Below are 18,409 nucleotides of genomic sequence, written 5' to 3' on the forward strand. Positions count from 1 at the left end.
TTTGAAAATGATAATAAAACAAAATAGTTAGAAGTAAAGAAAATAAATGGAAGAAAAAGAAAAAATATAAAAAAATTGAAGAATATAAATATTGGAATGGAGAATGAGTTCTGGAGGTTTTTAGAAAATGATGTATAAATTAAAGTAGTACACACCTGAGACTTTTATTGTCCCAAATTTGTTTGCAGCAGTATGAAGAGTAGTGTCAGTAATATCCATATCACTTCATATTCTAGATTTTGCATAACCACTACGTACTGATATAGCCAAAGGTAACATTTGGTAACATTTAGCATCATCAGATATTCGTTAAAAACTGAACTCATATCTGAAAAGTTTTCAAATTTAAGATGTCTATAATATGGCAGAGTGTCATCTTTATTGGTAAACAAAATTTGGGCACACAACATTCTCTTGCTTTGTCAATATTGAAGTAAAGTTTTGACATGTGACAAAAATCAAACATTTTAGAACCTTGCAATTTCCCGCGTTTATAGAATCACAAAATGTCCAAAAATCTTGTTGCATCGGACTCCTTAGATCTTTGTCCATTCAAACCCAAAAATATAGCGTGTCACCATGCTTGTGTGCTTGAGTGTCGTCTAATAACGCCACCTCAGCAGTCTTTGACAATGAAGCCTGTTTTTATTTTCAAAAGCACTAATCTTTAAGATATAAAATGAAAGAAATCTTGCTGACCCAAATCAATACCATAAAAATATTTGTAATGCAGCAATTCTTAAAAAACTAGGAATCAAAGAACTTTACATGCCTTCTTAGCTGTAGCTCTCCATGATGAGAACCTTATGCAAGAATTTTTATGAATACGGTCAACACGGGCATCACAATAAGAAGGCATGCTTAGAAGAGGAAGGCGTGAAGGTGCATCAATGCCATCGGTACTTGATCTTCGACCTTTACTTGGCTACAATATCAACAAAAACAACCTACTTTAAGTTTTAAAAAGTGCACTAGAAAAGAAATAAAAATCATTTTATTTAAAGATTTTTATGTTTTGACCCATTTCAGGTCAGGTCTGAAACGGGTCAGGCCTTGTTGGGTTGACCCGTTTCAGATTTCCCATAAAGGTTTCAACTTTTCTGTGTTTTGCAATGTATAAGGTACTATCAAGAATGTGATATTCTACCTCAATGGCAGCACTGTAATTACCACTCAAGTCAAGAATATGATCCTGAGATGTTGACTCGAATTATCATCAGAACTAAACTCGGCTAATAGCGGCGATAAAGCCTGTAGAACAAGTGTATGCTCCACCCAATAATCCCATAACCCTTTCTACATAAATTAAGTTTTGGGTAGGCAAATCTAGAGTTGACTTATTTAACCCATTTAATTAATAGACCCACCAACCCGTTTAGTTTCACAAGTCGAACCAACAAACCTTTTATGACCCATCTAATACATTATGTACAACCAACTACCCACCAACCCGTTTTGACATGTTTAGAAATGTCGGTTAACCAGTCGTGTCGTGTTCAGGTTACATGATTTAAAGTGTGTTACAGTTGATGTTTTTGACACGAATCAAAATATAGATCGTGTTCGGGCTGAACAATTCAACCCAACCTAACATGATTGACACCCCTCGTATCATTATTGAAATAATATATTTTTGTAATCATAAATGGCAAACTATAATTCATTAAAAATGTGAAATTCATGAGTGACTTTGACCAGCCAATACTCAGCATAACTAATTACATAAACTCCAAATACTAATTTTGATTGCAGCACTCACATCATCCTTAATTAATTATCTTGAACTGTAAAACTCGGCAGATCATAAAGGAGGAGTGTTTCCTTGTACGGCTGCACAGAAAATGAATGCCCCACTCCACCAAGTTCAAACCCAGGAATGTTTCTGATTCGTCCTGAATCCCGATTATAAACAAGTTGTCCTGTGCGGTCATCCGTCATTTCAAGTAACGCCTCACCACCTTGTCTAAACCCCGTTACAAATACTTTATCGGGTGTGGCAACATCAAATGTGTACCGGTGTGTAAATTCACCACCCTCCATTGTCCATACACCGTACACTTCCCTATTGGGCTCTTCAAAATTTTCTAAAAGAACAACATGTGACTCCCCCCGCTTCGACATGAAAAGAATATTTTGAGACCAGACTAAACTATCTAGAAGGTTTACTCGCCCAAGTTCTTCAGTTTTCAAGTCAAATGAAATAATCAAATTAGAGCTTCCACCACCCACAGCAATCCGGTCGGTGGCAAACCAATAGATAATCCCATCTATTTCTATCGAATAGTCGCAATAGCCCGGCCTACGAAAGGAAATTGATGTAGGAAGGTTATCTGTAGGGAGAGTTCTCCAACGCCCAGAGCTTAATGTAAACACCTGAACTTGATAAAGGATGACGCTTGGGCTTTGCAGTTGATCGAACCAATCAAGAAAGTTGATCTTGACAATCTTAGGGTCAGTACCCAAAACCCCGAAACCTAAAGTTGTGGAGTAAGCGCCCCAGTTTGCCACCATAGGCACGTCAACATTCAACGCTCTTTGAGCCGCCGGATTCCAAATAATCGCAATGCCGCCACGTCTAGAAAAAGCATAAAAACATAACAGGCCGTGAGAGCAGCCTATTATGTGATAATACTCATGTGGATTAACCAGAAAGCGAGGGGGAGGAGACAGGTAAACACTGTTTAAAGGGAAGGTGGATTAACCAGAAAGCGAGGGGGAGGAGACAGGTAAACACTGTTTAAAGGGAAGGTGTGATCATCATCAAGCATGTCGACAAATCTCGCTTGATAGTCAGATGGATGATCATATGTGAGGAATATATGCTGGTGCAAGCCCGTGTATTGAGTAACAAACTCATGGCTGTCGATGTGAGACTTCCATTCCTTAGAAACCGATCTGAACCTCATCAAGGATCTCACAGGAAACCACTTCATGATCAACTTCTGGATTTTGTGTGGAATTACTCGGTCTGACATTTGTGTGATATGGTGGTTTGGGGCGTTTGTTTATTGCGGAAATGGCTGGTTTCGACAAGAGTTTGTTAAACAAACTCTTTCTATCCCAAAGGTATAATAATAACAATAAGATCGAATCAATGAGGTGCCTCGACTTTTATTGTTTGTAAGAAGTTGCTACTTGGAGGGTTAAATGTGACAGTTGTTGAATCTGTGCTTTCCACTAGAAGAACATCAGCATTTGAAGGATGTATCTGCTAAGCTATGTATTATAATAATAACAAGATCCAATAAGTATTTTTATAATGAATTACCGAATGATTCTACGTTTCTAATTGTTAATAAAGTCTTTATTATTGTACTCATCAGGCTATAGAGGATTTGTTGATGTGTTAAAAGCATGTCAGTATTGTATTAATTAAAAAAAGATTTTAACTTAATCATATGTTTGTTGTCGTGTACTTGTTGAGTCCTCAAAATTTAATTAGCTTCTGATCTCAGCAGCTTGCTTTGTGTAGCAACCAAATCAGCAGTGATGATTAAAAACTGCTTGCAAAACCTTAGATATTCTTTTGTCTTTAGAAAGTCATTTGACTCGAAATCTAGTGTTTAACCAACCAATTCTTTAACAGAAATAACATCTTTGACGACTACTGCTACTGCTGCTGCTACTACGACTACTACTACCACGACCCCTACTACTACTAAACCCTAAACCCACCACCACCACCACCACCACTAATAATAATAATAAAGCCCAACCCAAAACACAATCCGATTTCAACCAAAAACACCCACCCATATTATTTATATACATACATTTACAAAGAAGCATATATGCACGTGCCTCAAGGATTCATTGAAGTAGTAGCTAGATCGAGTTGTGTTGATATGATCCAAAAACCGACAGACAGAGAAAAGTTTGAAGTTCACGTAAAATAATGAAAGGGACCTTCTTGTTCTTTTGTTTGTTGGAGAGAAGATGAAGATGAAATTAAAAAAGTAGAGAGAGTGAATATGGGTTGGAAAGCACAACACAAAACGACGACAAGTAAGGAACAAAGTTGTTTTAAACAACGTTTCACATTAACCTTTTAGTTAAGACCACCCGTAGTGGCAACGTTGCCACTGCATTATGTGACGAAAACGCGGGGTACACCGCCCCTCTTGCGTTATGTGAAGCTCGTTTTTGGCTGCGTTGTATACAAAACGCGAGGGTTGGCACAGAAATAAAAAAAAATAGTCGTTGGGTGGGTGGGGAGCCGTTATGAATTTAAAAAATAAATAAATTATATTAATTATATTTATACTATATAAACAAACCAAACTCATTTTTTTTAACACACTCCTTCCACTTCTATACCAATTTATATCTTTTACACTAATATTTCTACCATCATCTTTCCAAACAACAACCAAAATATTCTCGGTTTCGGCCAATATGCCCGTCAAGGCAACCAAAATCCACAACCGAACCAATATACCGCCACGACGCCAACCGTACCCGTCCCGCAAATGGCCGCCTACTTTCAATATCTACAAAACTCTATGCCAAACGCGGTGCCCGGTTTCCAAAACCCGACGGCGAACATTTTTGCCGGTTCGGGTTCCCAACCGGCCCCGGAGACCGAACCCAAGGTCGAGTTCGTGCCGGAGACACAACCCGTCCCGTAGACCGTAGGCGGTTCGAGCCAACGCGGACGTTCGAAAAAACACGCAAAGAAGCCCGCCGGCGAACATCGGGTTAAAAAGACGGTGATAGCGTGGAGTATCGACGGGTGCGTACTATGTGCTCGTGCTTGGTGCCAGATATCTGAAGATGCCAAATGCGGTAGGTTTTTAAAATGCATATATATTTTTTTTAAATTTCTTATAACAAACATTAAACTTGTAATGTTTTATTTTTTAGCAAACTATCAAAAAATGGGGGTATTTTGGCATAAAATTATAGAGAGGTTTCACAACCTTGGCGGGACTCGCGTCGAGAAAAAGATTCGTTACTGTCGAAATGGGGCGACATAAACACCAAATGCATGGCTTTCCATACGGTTTTCTCTCGGATGAATCGAACTAGGAGTAGCGGTGTCTCGGACGCGGAAGTCATGGATAACGCGTTGGTTGAGTTTCAACATAAGGTCGGCGGGACCTTCAACTACTTTGGCATTTGGAAAGACCTCTTGAGGTTTCACCCAAAATGGGGCTTGGTGTTGGATGCCGAAGCCGAAGCCGAAGGTGGTCCGCGTAAAAAAAGTCTAAAACATCGTCTTCGGTTGATCCAGACACGCCCCGTTCCGACGCTCGAAACTTCAACTTAAGCGATAATGACCCCGTGAATACTACCGACATGCCTCGACCGGGGGGTAGAAGAACCAAAGGCAAAGGAAAGGGGCCGGTTCGTCGTCGGCAACGGGTTCGAATCCCGAATTGGAAAGCCAATTCCAATTAATGAACTCTCGACTCCAAGATTTACACCAACTTGGAACCCAACGACTTCAAGTAAATTTGGACGCCGTCGACCTACTTCGAAGGAATGAGATGGACAAAGACATCGAGATTTTATCAAACGATCTATCCGAAGACGACCCGATAGTCCAATCTCTAAAAGCCAATCGACGAGCGAAAATTTTAGAAAAATATAAATGAGTTTTAGTTTTATTAGTATTATTTATGTTTTTTTATTTTAATTTGATGTATTTTTTTAATTTAGTTTAATGTATTTTTTATTTGGAAGTTTAATGTAATTTTTAATTTTATGTTAATTTATTTAAATGATTTAGTATTTAAAAAAACAAATAAAATTAATAATGACTGGGCGCCATGTGGCGCATAACCCCTGGTAGTGGAGAGTTATGACTACAGCCTGTTTTTGTACAAGACCATAACTCTGACTGGGCGCCACGTGGCGCATAACCCCTGGTAGTGGAGCTTTATGACTACACATGGTCTAACTAGTTGAAGTAAAATTATAAAAGAGTATACTGTTACAATCTTTTATTAAGTTTAATCAATTATGAGATTTTCGTCTAAAAAGTTTCTTTTTTACAACCTAACCATTGTGGTTTTCTACTTCCTACTACTTATGTCCAAATCACTAACTTCGTTTGTTTTCAATATTAATAAAGGGGTATTTCTGCCTTTTTACATATTTTTATTTATTTTACTTTTATTTTTAACTCATCAAACAAATTGACAAAAACAAGCAATTTCCAAAATCAAAACTACATACCCCACCTCTGATTTGGATCTAGATCGTAGAGCGGTGTAAACGACGTCGTTCCGATATGGAGATGAATTTAGATGGACAGTGAAATTGGCATTAATCCCCGATTAATCGCCAGTCATTAAGTCACCGACTAGCTGCAGATTAATTGCTAATTGGACAAAATCGGCCAAAACTGAAATTGGCATATATACATATATTTTTATTAAAATTACTTATAAATTTCAATCAGATTAATTCCGATTATTTGCTAGTTCTTATCCCACCATTTGATTAGCGCTAGGCGAGTTTTACAACTTCAAGCATTTATGGTCAATAACCCAATTGACGACCCCATGCTGATCTCCTAATGTTTTCATGATTGTATTTAGTTTTCACTTCATAAATTTCAAATCCTGTGGTTTTTAAAATTGAAATTACATTATTTTAACAATTGAATAGCAATGAACGCAATAAATTTCTAGCTAGTCATACTTGGTGCCGGAGGTCCTCATTTAAAAATGTATTTTTATCTAGTCGTAAATTTGTGAATTGATGCTTCATGGCATGAAATCATCATTTACAATTTAGGATTAGGAAGTTGATTAATAAAGAATTACTAAATACACTTACTTTTACTTGGCTACAATATCACCAAAAACAACCTACTTTAATTTTTAAAATTGCACTAGAAAAAAAATAAAAATCATTTTGTTTAAAGAGTTTTATGTTTTGACCCGTTTCAGGTTAGGTCTGAAACATGTCAGGTCTTGTTGGGTTGACCCGTTTCAAATTTCCTATCAAGGTTTTAGTTTACTATCAAGAATGTGATATTCTACCTCAATGGCAGCACTGTAATTACCACTCAAGTCTTGACTCAAGAATATGATCCTGAGATGTTGACTCGAATTATCAACAGAACTATACTCGGCTAATAGCGGTGATAAAGCATGTAGAACAAGTGTATGCTCCACCCAAGAGTCCCATAACCCTTTCTACATAAATTAAGCTTTGGGTCGGCAAATCTAGGGTTGACATGTTTAACCCATTTAGTTAGTAGACCCACCAACCCGTTTAATCTAACAAGTCTAATACATTTTATGACCCGTCTAATACATTATGTACAACCAACTACCCACCAACCCGTTTTGACATGTATAGAAATGTGGGTTAACCAGTCTTGTTCAGGTTACATGATTTAAAGTGTGTGTGGATAGGGTTGATGCTTTTGACACGAATCAAAATATAGGTCATGTTCGGGCTAAACAATTCAACCCAACCTGACACGATTGACACCCCTCGTATCAGTATTGAAATAAATAAATAAATAATATATTTTTGTAATCATAAATGGCAAACTACAATTCATTAAAATGTGAAATTCAGGACAAAATGACCTGATGAGTACAGCCCACAAACCAACGTCAGATTTTTGGACACAATCCAGCAACCTAAATGTGCCATATCCCAACAATACATCATACCCAGGTCAACACCTTTAATTAAAACCAAAAGCCCTTAGAGCCAGTCACAATTCTTGTCAGATTTTCTTGCATACTTAGTCAGATTACTATATAACTAGTCAACACTAACCTGTAAACTGGAGTGACTTTGACCAGCCAATACTCAGCATAACTAATTAGTAATTACATAAAATCCATATACTAATTTTGATTGCAGCACTCATACATAGCAATACACTGACTCCAGATAATAGTACTATAAAGCAATAATCCCCTCTATTCCATAGTATTATAATTTCAGTAATCCAATCATCAACAAATCCTCTATGGCCTGATCAGTACAATAATAAAGCCTTTATTAACAATTAGAAATTTAGACTCATTTCTGAATTCTTATAAAGTACATATTGTATCTTATTATTATTATAATACAATATAGCAGATACATCCTTCAAATGCAGATGTTACTCAAGTGGAAAGCACAAATTCAACAACGGTCACAATTAAGCCTCCAACAAGCAACTTCTTAAACGCAATAAAAGTCGAGGTACCTCATTGATTATTGTTATTATACCTTTGGAATAGATATAATCTCATTATTAATTGAAGTGATATAAGAAAAAGTTTGTTTTAACAACCCTTGTCGAACCCAGCCATTTCCACAACGCTCCAAACCACCCTATCACACAAATGTCAGACCGAGTAATTCCACACAAAATCCAGAAGTTGATCATGAAATGGTTTCCTGTGAGATCCTTGATTAGGTTCAGGTCGGTCTCCAAGGAATGGCAGTCTCACACCGACAGCAGCCCTGCGTTTGTTGCTCAATACACCGGCTTGCACCAGCATCTATTTCTCACATATGATCATCCAGCTGACTATCAAGCGAGATTTGTCGTCATGCTTGATGATGATCACACCTTCCCCTTAAATAGTGTTTTAACTGTCTCTTCCCCCTCGCTTTCGGGTTGATCCACATGAGCATTATCACACAAATAGGCTGCTCTCATGGCCTGCTATGTTTTTGCTAGACGTGGCGCCAGTGCGGTTATTTGGAATCCGGCGGCTCAATGAGCGTTTAATGTTGGCGCATATGGTGGCAAAAACATGGGCGACTACTCCACAACTTTAGGTTTTGGGGTATTGACGCTAAGATTGTCAAGATTAACTTTCTTGATTGGTTCGTTCAACTGCAAAGCCCAAGCGTCATCCTTTATCAAGATCAAGTGTTCACATTAATTTTTGGGCGTTGGAGAACTCTCCCTACATATAACCTTCCAACATCAATTTCCTTTCACAGTCGTGACTACTGCGACTATTCGGTAGAAATAGATGAGATTATCTATTGGCTTGTCACGACCGGATGGCTGTGGGTGGCGGAAGCTCTAATTTTATTATTTCATTTGACGTGACAACTGAAGAACTTGGGAAAATAAACCTTCCAGATAGTTTAGCTCGGTCACAAAATGTTCTTTTAATGTCGAAGAGGGGGAGTCACAGGTTGTTCTTTTAGAAAATTTTGAAGAGCCCAATAGGGAAGTGTACGGTGTATGAACGATGGAGGGTGGTGAATTTACACACCGATACACATTTGATGTTGCCACACCCGATAAAGTATTTGTAACGGGGTTTAGACAAGGTGGTGAGGCGTTACTTGAAATGACGGACAACCACATGGGAAAACTTGTTTTTTATAACCGGGATTCAGGACGAAACAAAAACATTCCTAGGTTTGAACTTGGTGGAGTGGGGCATTCATTTTCTGTGCAGCCGTACAAGGAAACACTCCTCCTTTATGATCTGCCGAGTTTTACAGTTCAAGATAATTAATTAAGGATGATGTGATTCGTAGCTTATGGATACTTTTGGAGTTGTTTGGTTGCTAGCGCTGGAAGGTGGTTAGTTATATGAGGATGATTGTGGATGGTTGGATTACTGAAATTATAATACTACGAAATACTTTATCGGGTGTGGCAACATCAAATGTGTATCGGTGTGTAAATTCACCACCCTCCATCGTTCATAACATCTGCATTTGCATTTGAAGGATGTATCTGGTAAGCTATGTATTATAATAATAAGATACAATAAATATTTTTATAATGAATTACGAAATGATTCTAAATTTCTAATTGTAAATAAAGGCTTTATTATTGTAATCATAGGGCCATAGAGGATCATGTGTTGATGTGTTAAAACATGTCCGTATTGTATAAATTAAAAAAGATTATAACTTGATCATATGTTTGTTGTTGTGTACTTGTTGAGTCCTCAAAATTTAATAGCTTCTGATCTCAGCAGCTTGCTTTGTGTAGCAACCAAATCAGCAGTGATGATTAAAAATTGCTTGCAAAACCTTAGATATTTTTTGACTTTAGAAAGTCATTTGACTCAAAATCCAGTGCTTAACCAACCAATTTTTTTTAAAAGACATAACACCTAGACTAGGGATGAGCAAAATCGCGGTACCAAAGTTTTAAGTTTCGAGATTGGTATTTTCACTACCGGTACGGGTACGGTACCGTGCTCATCCCTTGAGACAGGCCAACCCAAAACACAATCTGAATTCAACCAAAAACACCCACCCATATTATACATTTACAAAGAAGCATATATAATGTACGTACCTCAAGGAGTAGTAGGTAGATCAAGGTGTGTTGATATGATCCAGAAACCGACAGACAGAGAAAAGTTTGAAGTTCAGTTTGGTAGCATGACAAAGATCCGGTTGAACCATGACAGCATGAGCTGGACAAAGATCGGACAGAGATCCAGTGACGAGGAGCCACAGACCCGAGTCAAAGATCCGATGGGGTTTCGATGAACACTCAAAAAAACACATCTCCTTCAATTATTGATGTTGCAGGTCTGTGAGAGAGAGAGAGAGAGTTGTATTTGTTCATGTTTTGAGACAATTATGTGTGAGATTGAAAGAAATAAGACTATCGATTTGCCGAGTACATGTGGCAAAATACAAAACTTGATCTAGATCCAAAGAGAAAGAAATAGACAAGAACAAAACTGAAACCTTTAAAGCTTTTTTAATATAATATAAAATTGTGGGTTTTCTTGATCCAGAGAGAAAGAAATAGATTGAAGAATTAGAAGAAGATTGGGGGAGGGGGGGAGAGTTGCAGAGAGATAATAGGGTTGAAACTTGGAAGGATGGTTGAAGATATTATTATTATTATTTAGGTACACGGAATTTAAGTCATTCATGTTTAATAAATCTCAATAGAAAACTCAAATACCTAAAAATCAAGTTTTGTATGTTGTTAAAAAATATAAAATCAAGTTCTATATCTTCCTTCGTCCTGTACTCTCCTCTCAAGTTTGATTGGTTTAGAATGAATGATTGACGATGAATCATTTGGTACTCTCTTTTAGTATTTGGGGTTTTTTTACTCTTTTTTATGTATTTCAGTTTTTTAAGGATTTGTTAAGCATGAATTCATAAATTACTTGAGCTTTAATCAAAAATACGTAGTTTTGATAAGTTTTTCGTGCAAGGTTAGACAGCTGACAGCACCGTATTCACTTCTCCTATTATTTATATATTTTTTAATATTACGTTTTAGTCTTTTATTACTAATTTTAATATATTATTAATATTATGTTATATTTAATATTCTGCATGTAATTTTTTTATTTAATTTATTAGATGTAATATAATGTAATGTTTAATATCAAATAATTTTTTTTCATTATTTTTAAAATAATAAAATAAAATTAATTTGAGTTATATAATATTATTATTTTACTTGTAAAGGAGGAAAGTGGAGTGGGTAAATTGGTGAACATTTTATGGATACTGTGAAAGAGAGTGGAGTGGAATATGGTATGATGTGTCGCTGACATGACGTTGTGAATTGAGAAGTAAAATGGTATCCACAACTGATAGTCGAAAAAAGAGTACTTTTGGGTTCTGTTCTATCACATGTAAGATTTGTGGAATGTCTATATTACCCTTCATCAACCAAACAACTTTCATATGTGGCTTCACATATGACCATTAGATTAGTTTATACTATTTACACATAAAGCTCACCCAAGCATCCCTTAGACGATGTGTTGTGGCGACAAGATTGCGCGGGGAAAAGGGCCGAAGAGGGGCTACAACACCGCCCCCAGACGAGTTTTAGGGCGAGAGGGGGGGCGAGGTTTTTGTCACCGGATTCCATTGTCTTTATATTATTATTATTATTATATTCATATGTGAGTAATATATATATATTGGCTACAACACCACTACACCTCTAACACAAAAACTCACACTTTGCTAACTGGGCGACACTTGGCGTAAAACGTCCCATTTTGTAGCCCCTCCACTACGCATAGCCTTAGACAGTGTGTTAATTGTGCGTAAAATTCTAATTTTCCTTAATGGTTTACTAAACATATATGAGTGTAAACGTTATTGTAATCAAGAGACAATTATTTGAGCCAAAAAAAGGTCATCTTTAACGTAATCTATAAATAATTATCGGTTAATACTAACTACTAAGTAGAAAAAACGTGACAGAATAGAACACTCATCTTCATAAATAGTAAATTTAATACCATTAACTGTTTCTACACTATTTCAAAGTATCTAGAAATGTGTGTATGCAATATGCTTCACAATTAAAGGAGACATTTGTTTTGACAAGTTAAACTCTAAATGTACAAAGTTTGGAAGAAAATTTATACATTTTTTTTTGTTATGTATATAAAACTTTATAAGCTTATGACACTTGCACTAATAGCTATGTATATAAAACTTAAGTTTGGAAGAATTAACCATCAATGATCTAATCTTAAAACATTCCTAAAACAACACTAACGTTGTAGTCATCAATATTTTGAGCCTTATCTTCTTTAAACATCCCACAATAGTTGCTCTATGTCATGTCGTTGTCATCAAAGGTGGTAGATCGTTTTCTTACATGAATAATTGTATGATGATATTAACGAGTGCTGCTACTTTCATAATAATATAAAGTTATCCAAGTTATTCACGACTTTTGAAGTCGAAAGGTTTTATAAGGTGAAAAAGTTATCTAAAACTATCGTCAATTTAACACATGAATAAATAAAGTGGCCACGAAAGGCACTTTCGGGTTTCATTAGTTCACATGATGGACATGTTTATTGTGGCTTCAATCCAAAGCAATGTGAAAAATACATATCATGCATTTAACAAATCTCATGCAAAGTTATAAAAAAAATCTATATAAAGTAAATAATACGAAACAAGTAATTGGTTTTTTCCAATGGTTACAAAATCAATGAGCTAAAGTTGCATTGAAATTAAAGATGTAACACGTTAACTACGTATCCTTGACACTCTCAAAAGCTGAAACATAGATACCTGAAGAACGACCTCCAACTCAATCTTACTATACAAGAATTACATACTCTTTCATAGTTTTGTCCAATAACAGGGTATTTAGTGTTGCGACTTGCAAGCACATTGTTGCCCAGTGTTATACCTTGTACTACCGAAACCTTGTAAACCACATTATGTGGTGCGGCCCAAATGATCCACTTACATAAACTCGAACAATAACTCTATAATAGTTATCATGGACTGTTCACCCATCTGAAATTGTCTGGCATGCTATGTAGCATAAATATTCCAAATAACCACCACGCCAAAATCAAACTATTTTTATTGGCTTGGTTGTCGTAGTGATTTAGCAAACTTGTTTAGTTTAAAACTAATAAAAGCCAATTGTAGAGGATCGTAAACGTTTACATGGATAAATATAATGAAAGAGGCAATCTAACCCCATTGGCGGACCTACACCAAAGGTGTAGGTGTCGGCCGACCCCTGTGAACTTTTTTTAAAGGTAAATGTATGTTAAAATTCCAATCAGCCCTTATAAAACTTTGACACTGACTATGTTCCGACACCCATGGCATTATAGCAATCTAACCCACCCATAGCATATACGAATAATTTCTCATCAACCAGATATTCATCAACATAATACCATGAATTTCTACGTACGCGAAATTATGGCGTACGCACGTTGAAAAGTTCAAACCGTACGTTACTCATATTATGGTTGTTCAAGCAACTATTAATATTTTAAATGCTTCTTTTGAAATTCAACTGTAATAATTAAGATAATAATAATAATAATAATAATAATAATAATAATGTATATCATGTACTAGTTTGAGGTTCGTGTATCACACGGATAATTGATGAAAATTTTAAATTTTAACCATTAAGTGAAATATAGTCAACCAATTGATCATATATTGTTAATACAATTACAACTGACATTCAAATTACAGAAATTACATAACTAAAATTACACAAATATATTACAAATAAGTAAAACCCTAATTTTACACTACAAGAGTTGGCAAGAGAGACAAACAAGAGTGAGCTTAATATATTGTCGTGATTCAAAGTTTGTAAGAGTAGGTTTGAATATGCAAACCTGCAACAAACCAGAGGGTGGTGGGTCTATTTTCCCACCCACTCACATGCATATGTACATATATTATACATATATAGTTTTAATAATATTTTAATGAGGTTTGTAAAAAGTTTGTTGTTATGGAAGAAAATTGAGGTTTTTAAGAAAAGTTTGAAATCTGACGTGACGTTGATGTGTCGGTTTGTGAAGGTTTGTTGTTGTGAATGCTCTAAGCAGAATAAATTTACTCGTTTTTGTTTTGAAATTCAAACGTAATGTAAAATTATATGTTTTGTCTGAAAGTTTGAGCCCAGACCGCTCCTCACCCTCCTCGTCTATAAAAACTTTTAAACGTGTTAAGTCCAGTCCCCTTTATATTTTCGCTCAAAGTTCGTCATTGCAGACGAATGTAAATAAAAGCCGTTGCCACGTGGACAATATTACACGCGATGAGTACAATTTCATTTATGAGAGTTTTAAGTTAATTAAAGTCAATGTTGATAAATATCTTATATATTTTGATTATATTCATTTTTCCTATAAAATTAACCCTCTCAAACACCCTTCATTCTATAAATTCAAAACCACACCCTTTGTTTGTATTTCACTTACAATGGCTTCACAAAAATACATTCTCACATGTCTCACTTTTGTAATCATCCTTGCCTTCTGTATCTCGTATTACCATTTTAGTTACCATGAAGATGTTATGTCTTGTATTAATTCAAAAACGTATATTAAAACCGCAATAGATTACTATATATTTCAAGAGCCAGTTCTTTCAACTTATAAAACATTTGATGTCGATTCTTTCGGCGCTAAAGGCGATGGCAAAACAGACGATACAAACGTACACACTCTTGTTTCATGTTACATCAGATATGATATGTATATAATTATATGTACATGGGTTGTTGTAGGCATTCAAGAAGGCGTGGATGGAAGCATGTTCATCTACAACAGCATCAGTTTTTAGCGTGGCTAAGAACAAGAAGTACCTTGTAACCCCAATTAGTTTTGATGGTCCTTGCAAAGCTTCGCTAACCATGCAGGCCAGGCTTCATTTTTTAGTTATTATAGCGTTAAGGACTTAAGTCGCTACTAGCTAATAGTATGCATGAATGAGTCTACCGTGCATATATATAACTGTTTTGGTGTATGTGGTATATGTTATAAGAGTTACATGAATATGATGAATTAGTATATATATATGCAGATTTCAGGAACAATTCTGGCATCAAAACAAGTATCCAAGTATAGGAAAGATGCAAAGCATTGGCTTATAGTGGATGGAGTTAATAACCTTTTGATGGAAGGAGGTGGAGTCATTGACGGCAATGGGGGCATTTGGTGGCGTAATTCGTGCAAAGTCAATAAGACGAATGTAAGTATTATAAATAATCATCCAAATAACTATCACTCAAAGTGAAAATATAATAATCAAAATACATAACACCACCACATGTAATCAATCATTATGAACTAATATAATTGTTTTACATATTTATAATTTCCTATTTAGATAAGTAGGGGAAAAATAACGTACAAATAAAATTAACGTGTTAATTGTGAGAATCAAGTAAAATAAATATATATATATATATACACAAGTAGAGTAATTATGTAGTTTTATCATAGAGTAATTATGTAATTACTCTACGATGTAATTATATAAGTATTCTATTATTCTACGATGTAATTACATAAGTACTTTATTTGCATATATAATTATTGTACTTGATTCTCATAATTAGCACGTTAATTTTACTTGTATTTGATCCAAATAAGTATACACTAAAGTTTTAAATTTAATGAAGTATTTAAAATTTTATGTAAGGTAGTCGGTTAATTTGACAGCTAATATTGTGATTATTAAATAATTAGTTTAGATTACATGTACAACTACAATTTTCACATTATAACAAGTGTTTGTATCAACTTGTTATAATTGTTTGTCTAACTCATATATATTGATGCCACAAACACGCGCCACTAAATACATACCCTAAAACTTTCACATGTCTCACGTCTTCGCTTGCCTTTAGCATATTTCTTATTTTAACCCTTTTCTAACTAACAATATTTTGAATTTGTGGTGATAAACAAATCCATACAGCGATGTTCGAATGCCCCTACGGTATGCTCTATATCCATTTCATCATTTATAGTTCATCTTCTTTTAACTTTTCTTCAATAATTATATCTTACTGTTACAAAAACTATATATCATTGTTTTACATTTATAATTACAAATTATAAAAACTAAAAAACATGGTTTCTTGACATTTATTTATAAAAAGCATTAATGTGTTTCCATCCAAATGGTAGGCTTTAACGTTCTACAATTGCAAATCTTTGTTGCTTACTAACCTCACGGTTCAAAATGCACAAAAGATCCATGTTTCTTTTGACCGTTGTGAAAACGTACAAGTTTCAAAGATTCAAGTGAACTCGCCGGGAGATAGCCCCAACACGGATGGGATTCATGTAACACACACTCAGAATATTAGAATATCAAACTCTGTTATAAAATCAGGTTCTTGTACATTTTAATTGTTTTTTTCCTCTTCAATTAATTAAGTTAGCAAAAAATGATCTATGAGTTCAAGCGTTATTTGACCTTCTTTTAACCTATGAAGGGGACGATTGCATTTCGATTGTGAGTGGGTCCAAAAATGTCCTAGCCACTGGTATAACATGCGGACCAGGTCATGGGATGAGGTATGTTGCATGTATTTTTCCTTCAAACACTCTAAACCCCTCCTTTTTTTTACAAACACATTATCCTCGTTTGAGTTGACGCGTCAATCTTTTTTCATACAATTTTTTTCTAAGTTTAGTAAATGTTAACTTGATAGTTTCTCATGATCATGAAAAACTATGATAATGATAGAAATTAAGTTCATATTCATTCTTTTATTTTGTGAACTTAATTTAGGATCAAGGTTCCAGACACTTAATTATGAGAAAAATATTTCATGTTAATTTCTTTAATTTTACTCGTATGATCCGTAATAATGATATATCGGTTGATGGTTGATTCAGTATTGGGAGCCTTGGTTCCAAAAACTCAGAAGCGTATGTTTCGGATGTCATGATTGATGGGGCTAAACTTATCGAAACCACAAACGGTGTTAGAATCAAGACTTGGCAGGTTATAACACATTTATTTGTTTTCATGAAACACCCAAAAACACATCCGATAAGGTAGTTTACATGTTTTTGCTACATTGATTGTAGGGAGGTTCAGGAAACGCAAGCAATATTACATTTCAAAATATTGGCATGAAGAATGTCGCAAACCCAATCATTATAAATCAATATTATTGCGATCAAGCCAAGCCGTGTAAAGAGCAGGTTATTATTCTATAGAGCAATCAGTTTTACAAATACATAGCAGTCCTACGTTTATCATCAAACTTACCGTAAAGTAACATAACATGATGAAATGATATTTAATAAGAATTAAGAAAAAACTGGTTTTCCTAACATGTCAAAACGCAACTGAGTATCTTGACCATCCTACCTGCCAAAATTTTTACCAATATGGGTAACTAATGCTATTGTTTGTTGTTCTACAACTTGTTATTTCTTTTATATGCTTTGATTTAATAACGAAAAGATTCACAGGAGTCAGCTATTGAAATAAAGGATGTAACGTACAAAAATATTACCGGAACTAGTGCGGATAAAGATGCTATAATATTCGAGTGTAGCAAAACCCATCCATGTGAAGGTGTTGTGTTGAAAGAAATAAATCTTACTCGAGATAGCGACGGTGATGCTATGGCTATTTGCAACAATGTTGAGTTGAGTTATGTCGGAAGCGTTGTCCCTCAATGCCCATTAAATATTGCTCAATATCAGCTCATGCCTAGGGCTTATAGTTTCTGATTACAAGTTATGTGTATATGCACCAAGGTTGTGATAGTTACTGATAATAACTAATGTGTATATGCACCAAGGTTGTGTTAGTTGCAGATGCTATTTATGTTAGTTAGTTCTTTAGTCATGTACTCATGTGATTAGATTAGTTGAAACACCTCTATAAATAAATGTGTTTATATGAACTTGTAGCTTTTAGCTCGACTGCTTGAGGGGTGTTATATTAAGGGGGTGTTATATCTAGCTTTTATTTTCTAGCTTATGCTTATATTTTAAAGTAGCTTATAGTTTATTTTCTATTATTTGATAAGCTCTTTATTAGCTTATATTCTACAAGTTGATTACACGTCTTAATAAGTTGTTAAATCCATCATTCTTTAATTTGTTTTAGTAATAAGTTGCTTCAATATTGAAGAAACGTGGATCGACTTACTAGTAGACGATCAACTTTCCTCGGGTATGAGTGTGCTATATCACCGATGGTTTTCCGGAAT

General features: G+C 35.1%; 2 protein-coding genes across 2 annotated transcripts; one reads left to right on the forward strand and one right to left on the reverse strand.

The window, feature by feature from the left end:
* Positions 1-1,770: 1,770 nt before the first annotated feature.
* On the reverse strand, positions 1,771-2,975 carry LOC143549181 (putative F-box protein At1g47730). The gene is made up of 2 exons (XM_077040148.1): positions 2,735-2,975; positions 1,771-2,615 (listed from the first exon to the last, which is right to left on the reverse strand). Exons 1-2 carry the CDS (start codon positions 2,973-2,975, stop codon positions 1,771-1,773), a joined length of 1,086 nt encoding a protein of 361 aa, XP_076896263.1.
* Positions 2,976-14,583: 11,608 nt separating this feature from the next.
* Positions 14,584-17,924, forward strand: LOC143549182 (polygalacturonase-like). Its single transcript, XM_077040149.1, has 9 exons — positions 14,584-14,880; positions 14,951-15,082; positions 15,247-15,414; positions 16,147-16,167; positions 16,359-16,566; positions 16,670-16,751; positions 17,076-17,184; positions 17,271-17,387; positions 17,661-17,924. Exons 1-9 carry the CDS (start codon positions 14,644-14,646, stop codon positions 17,922-17,924), a joined length of 1,338 nt encoding a protein of 445 aa, XP_076896264.1. The 5' UTR covers positions 14,584-14,643.
* The last annotated feature ends 485 nt before the right edge of the window (positions 17,925-18,409 follow it).

The sequence above is a fragment of the Bidens hawaiensis genome, unplaced genomic scaffold (assembly GCF_021521415.1).
Source record: "Bidens hawaiensis isolate Kalapana, Puna unplaced genomic scaffold, B.hawaiensis_p1.1 tig00015447_1, whole genome shotgun sequence".
NCBI lineage: Eukaryota > Viridiplantae > Streptophyta > Magnoliopsida > Asterales > Asteraceae > Bidens > Bidens hawaiensis.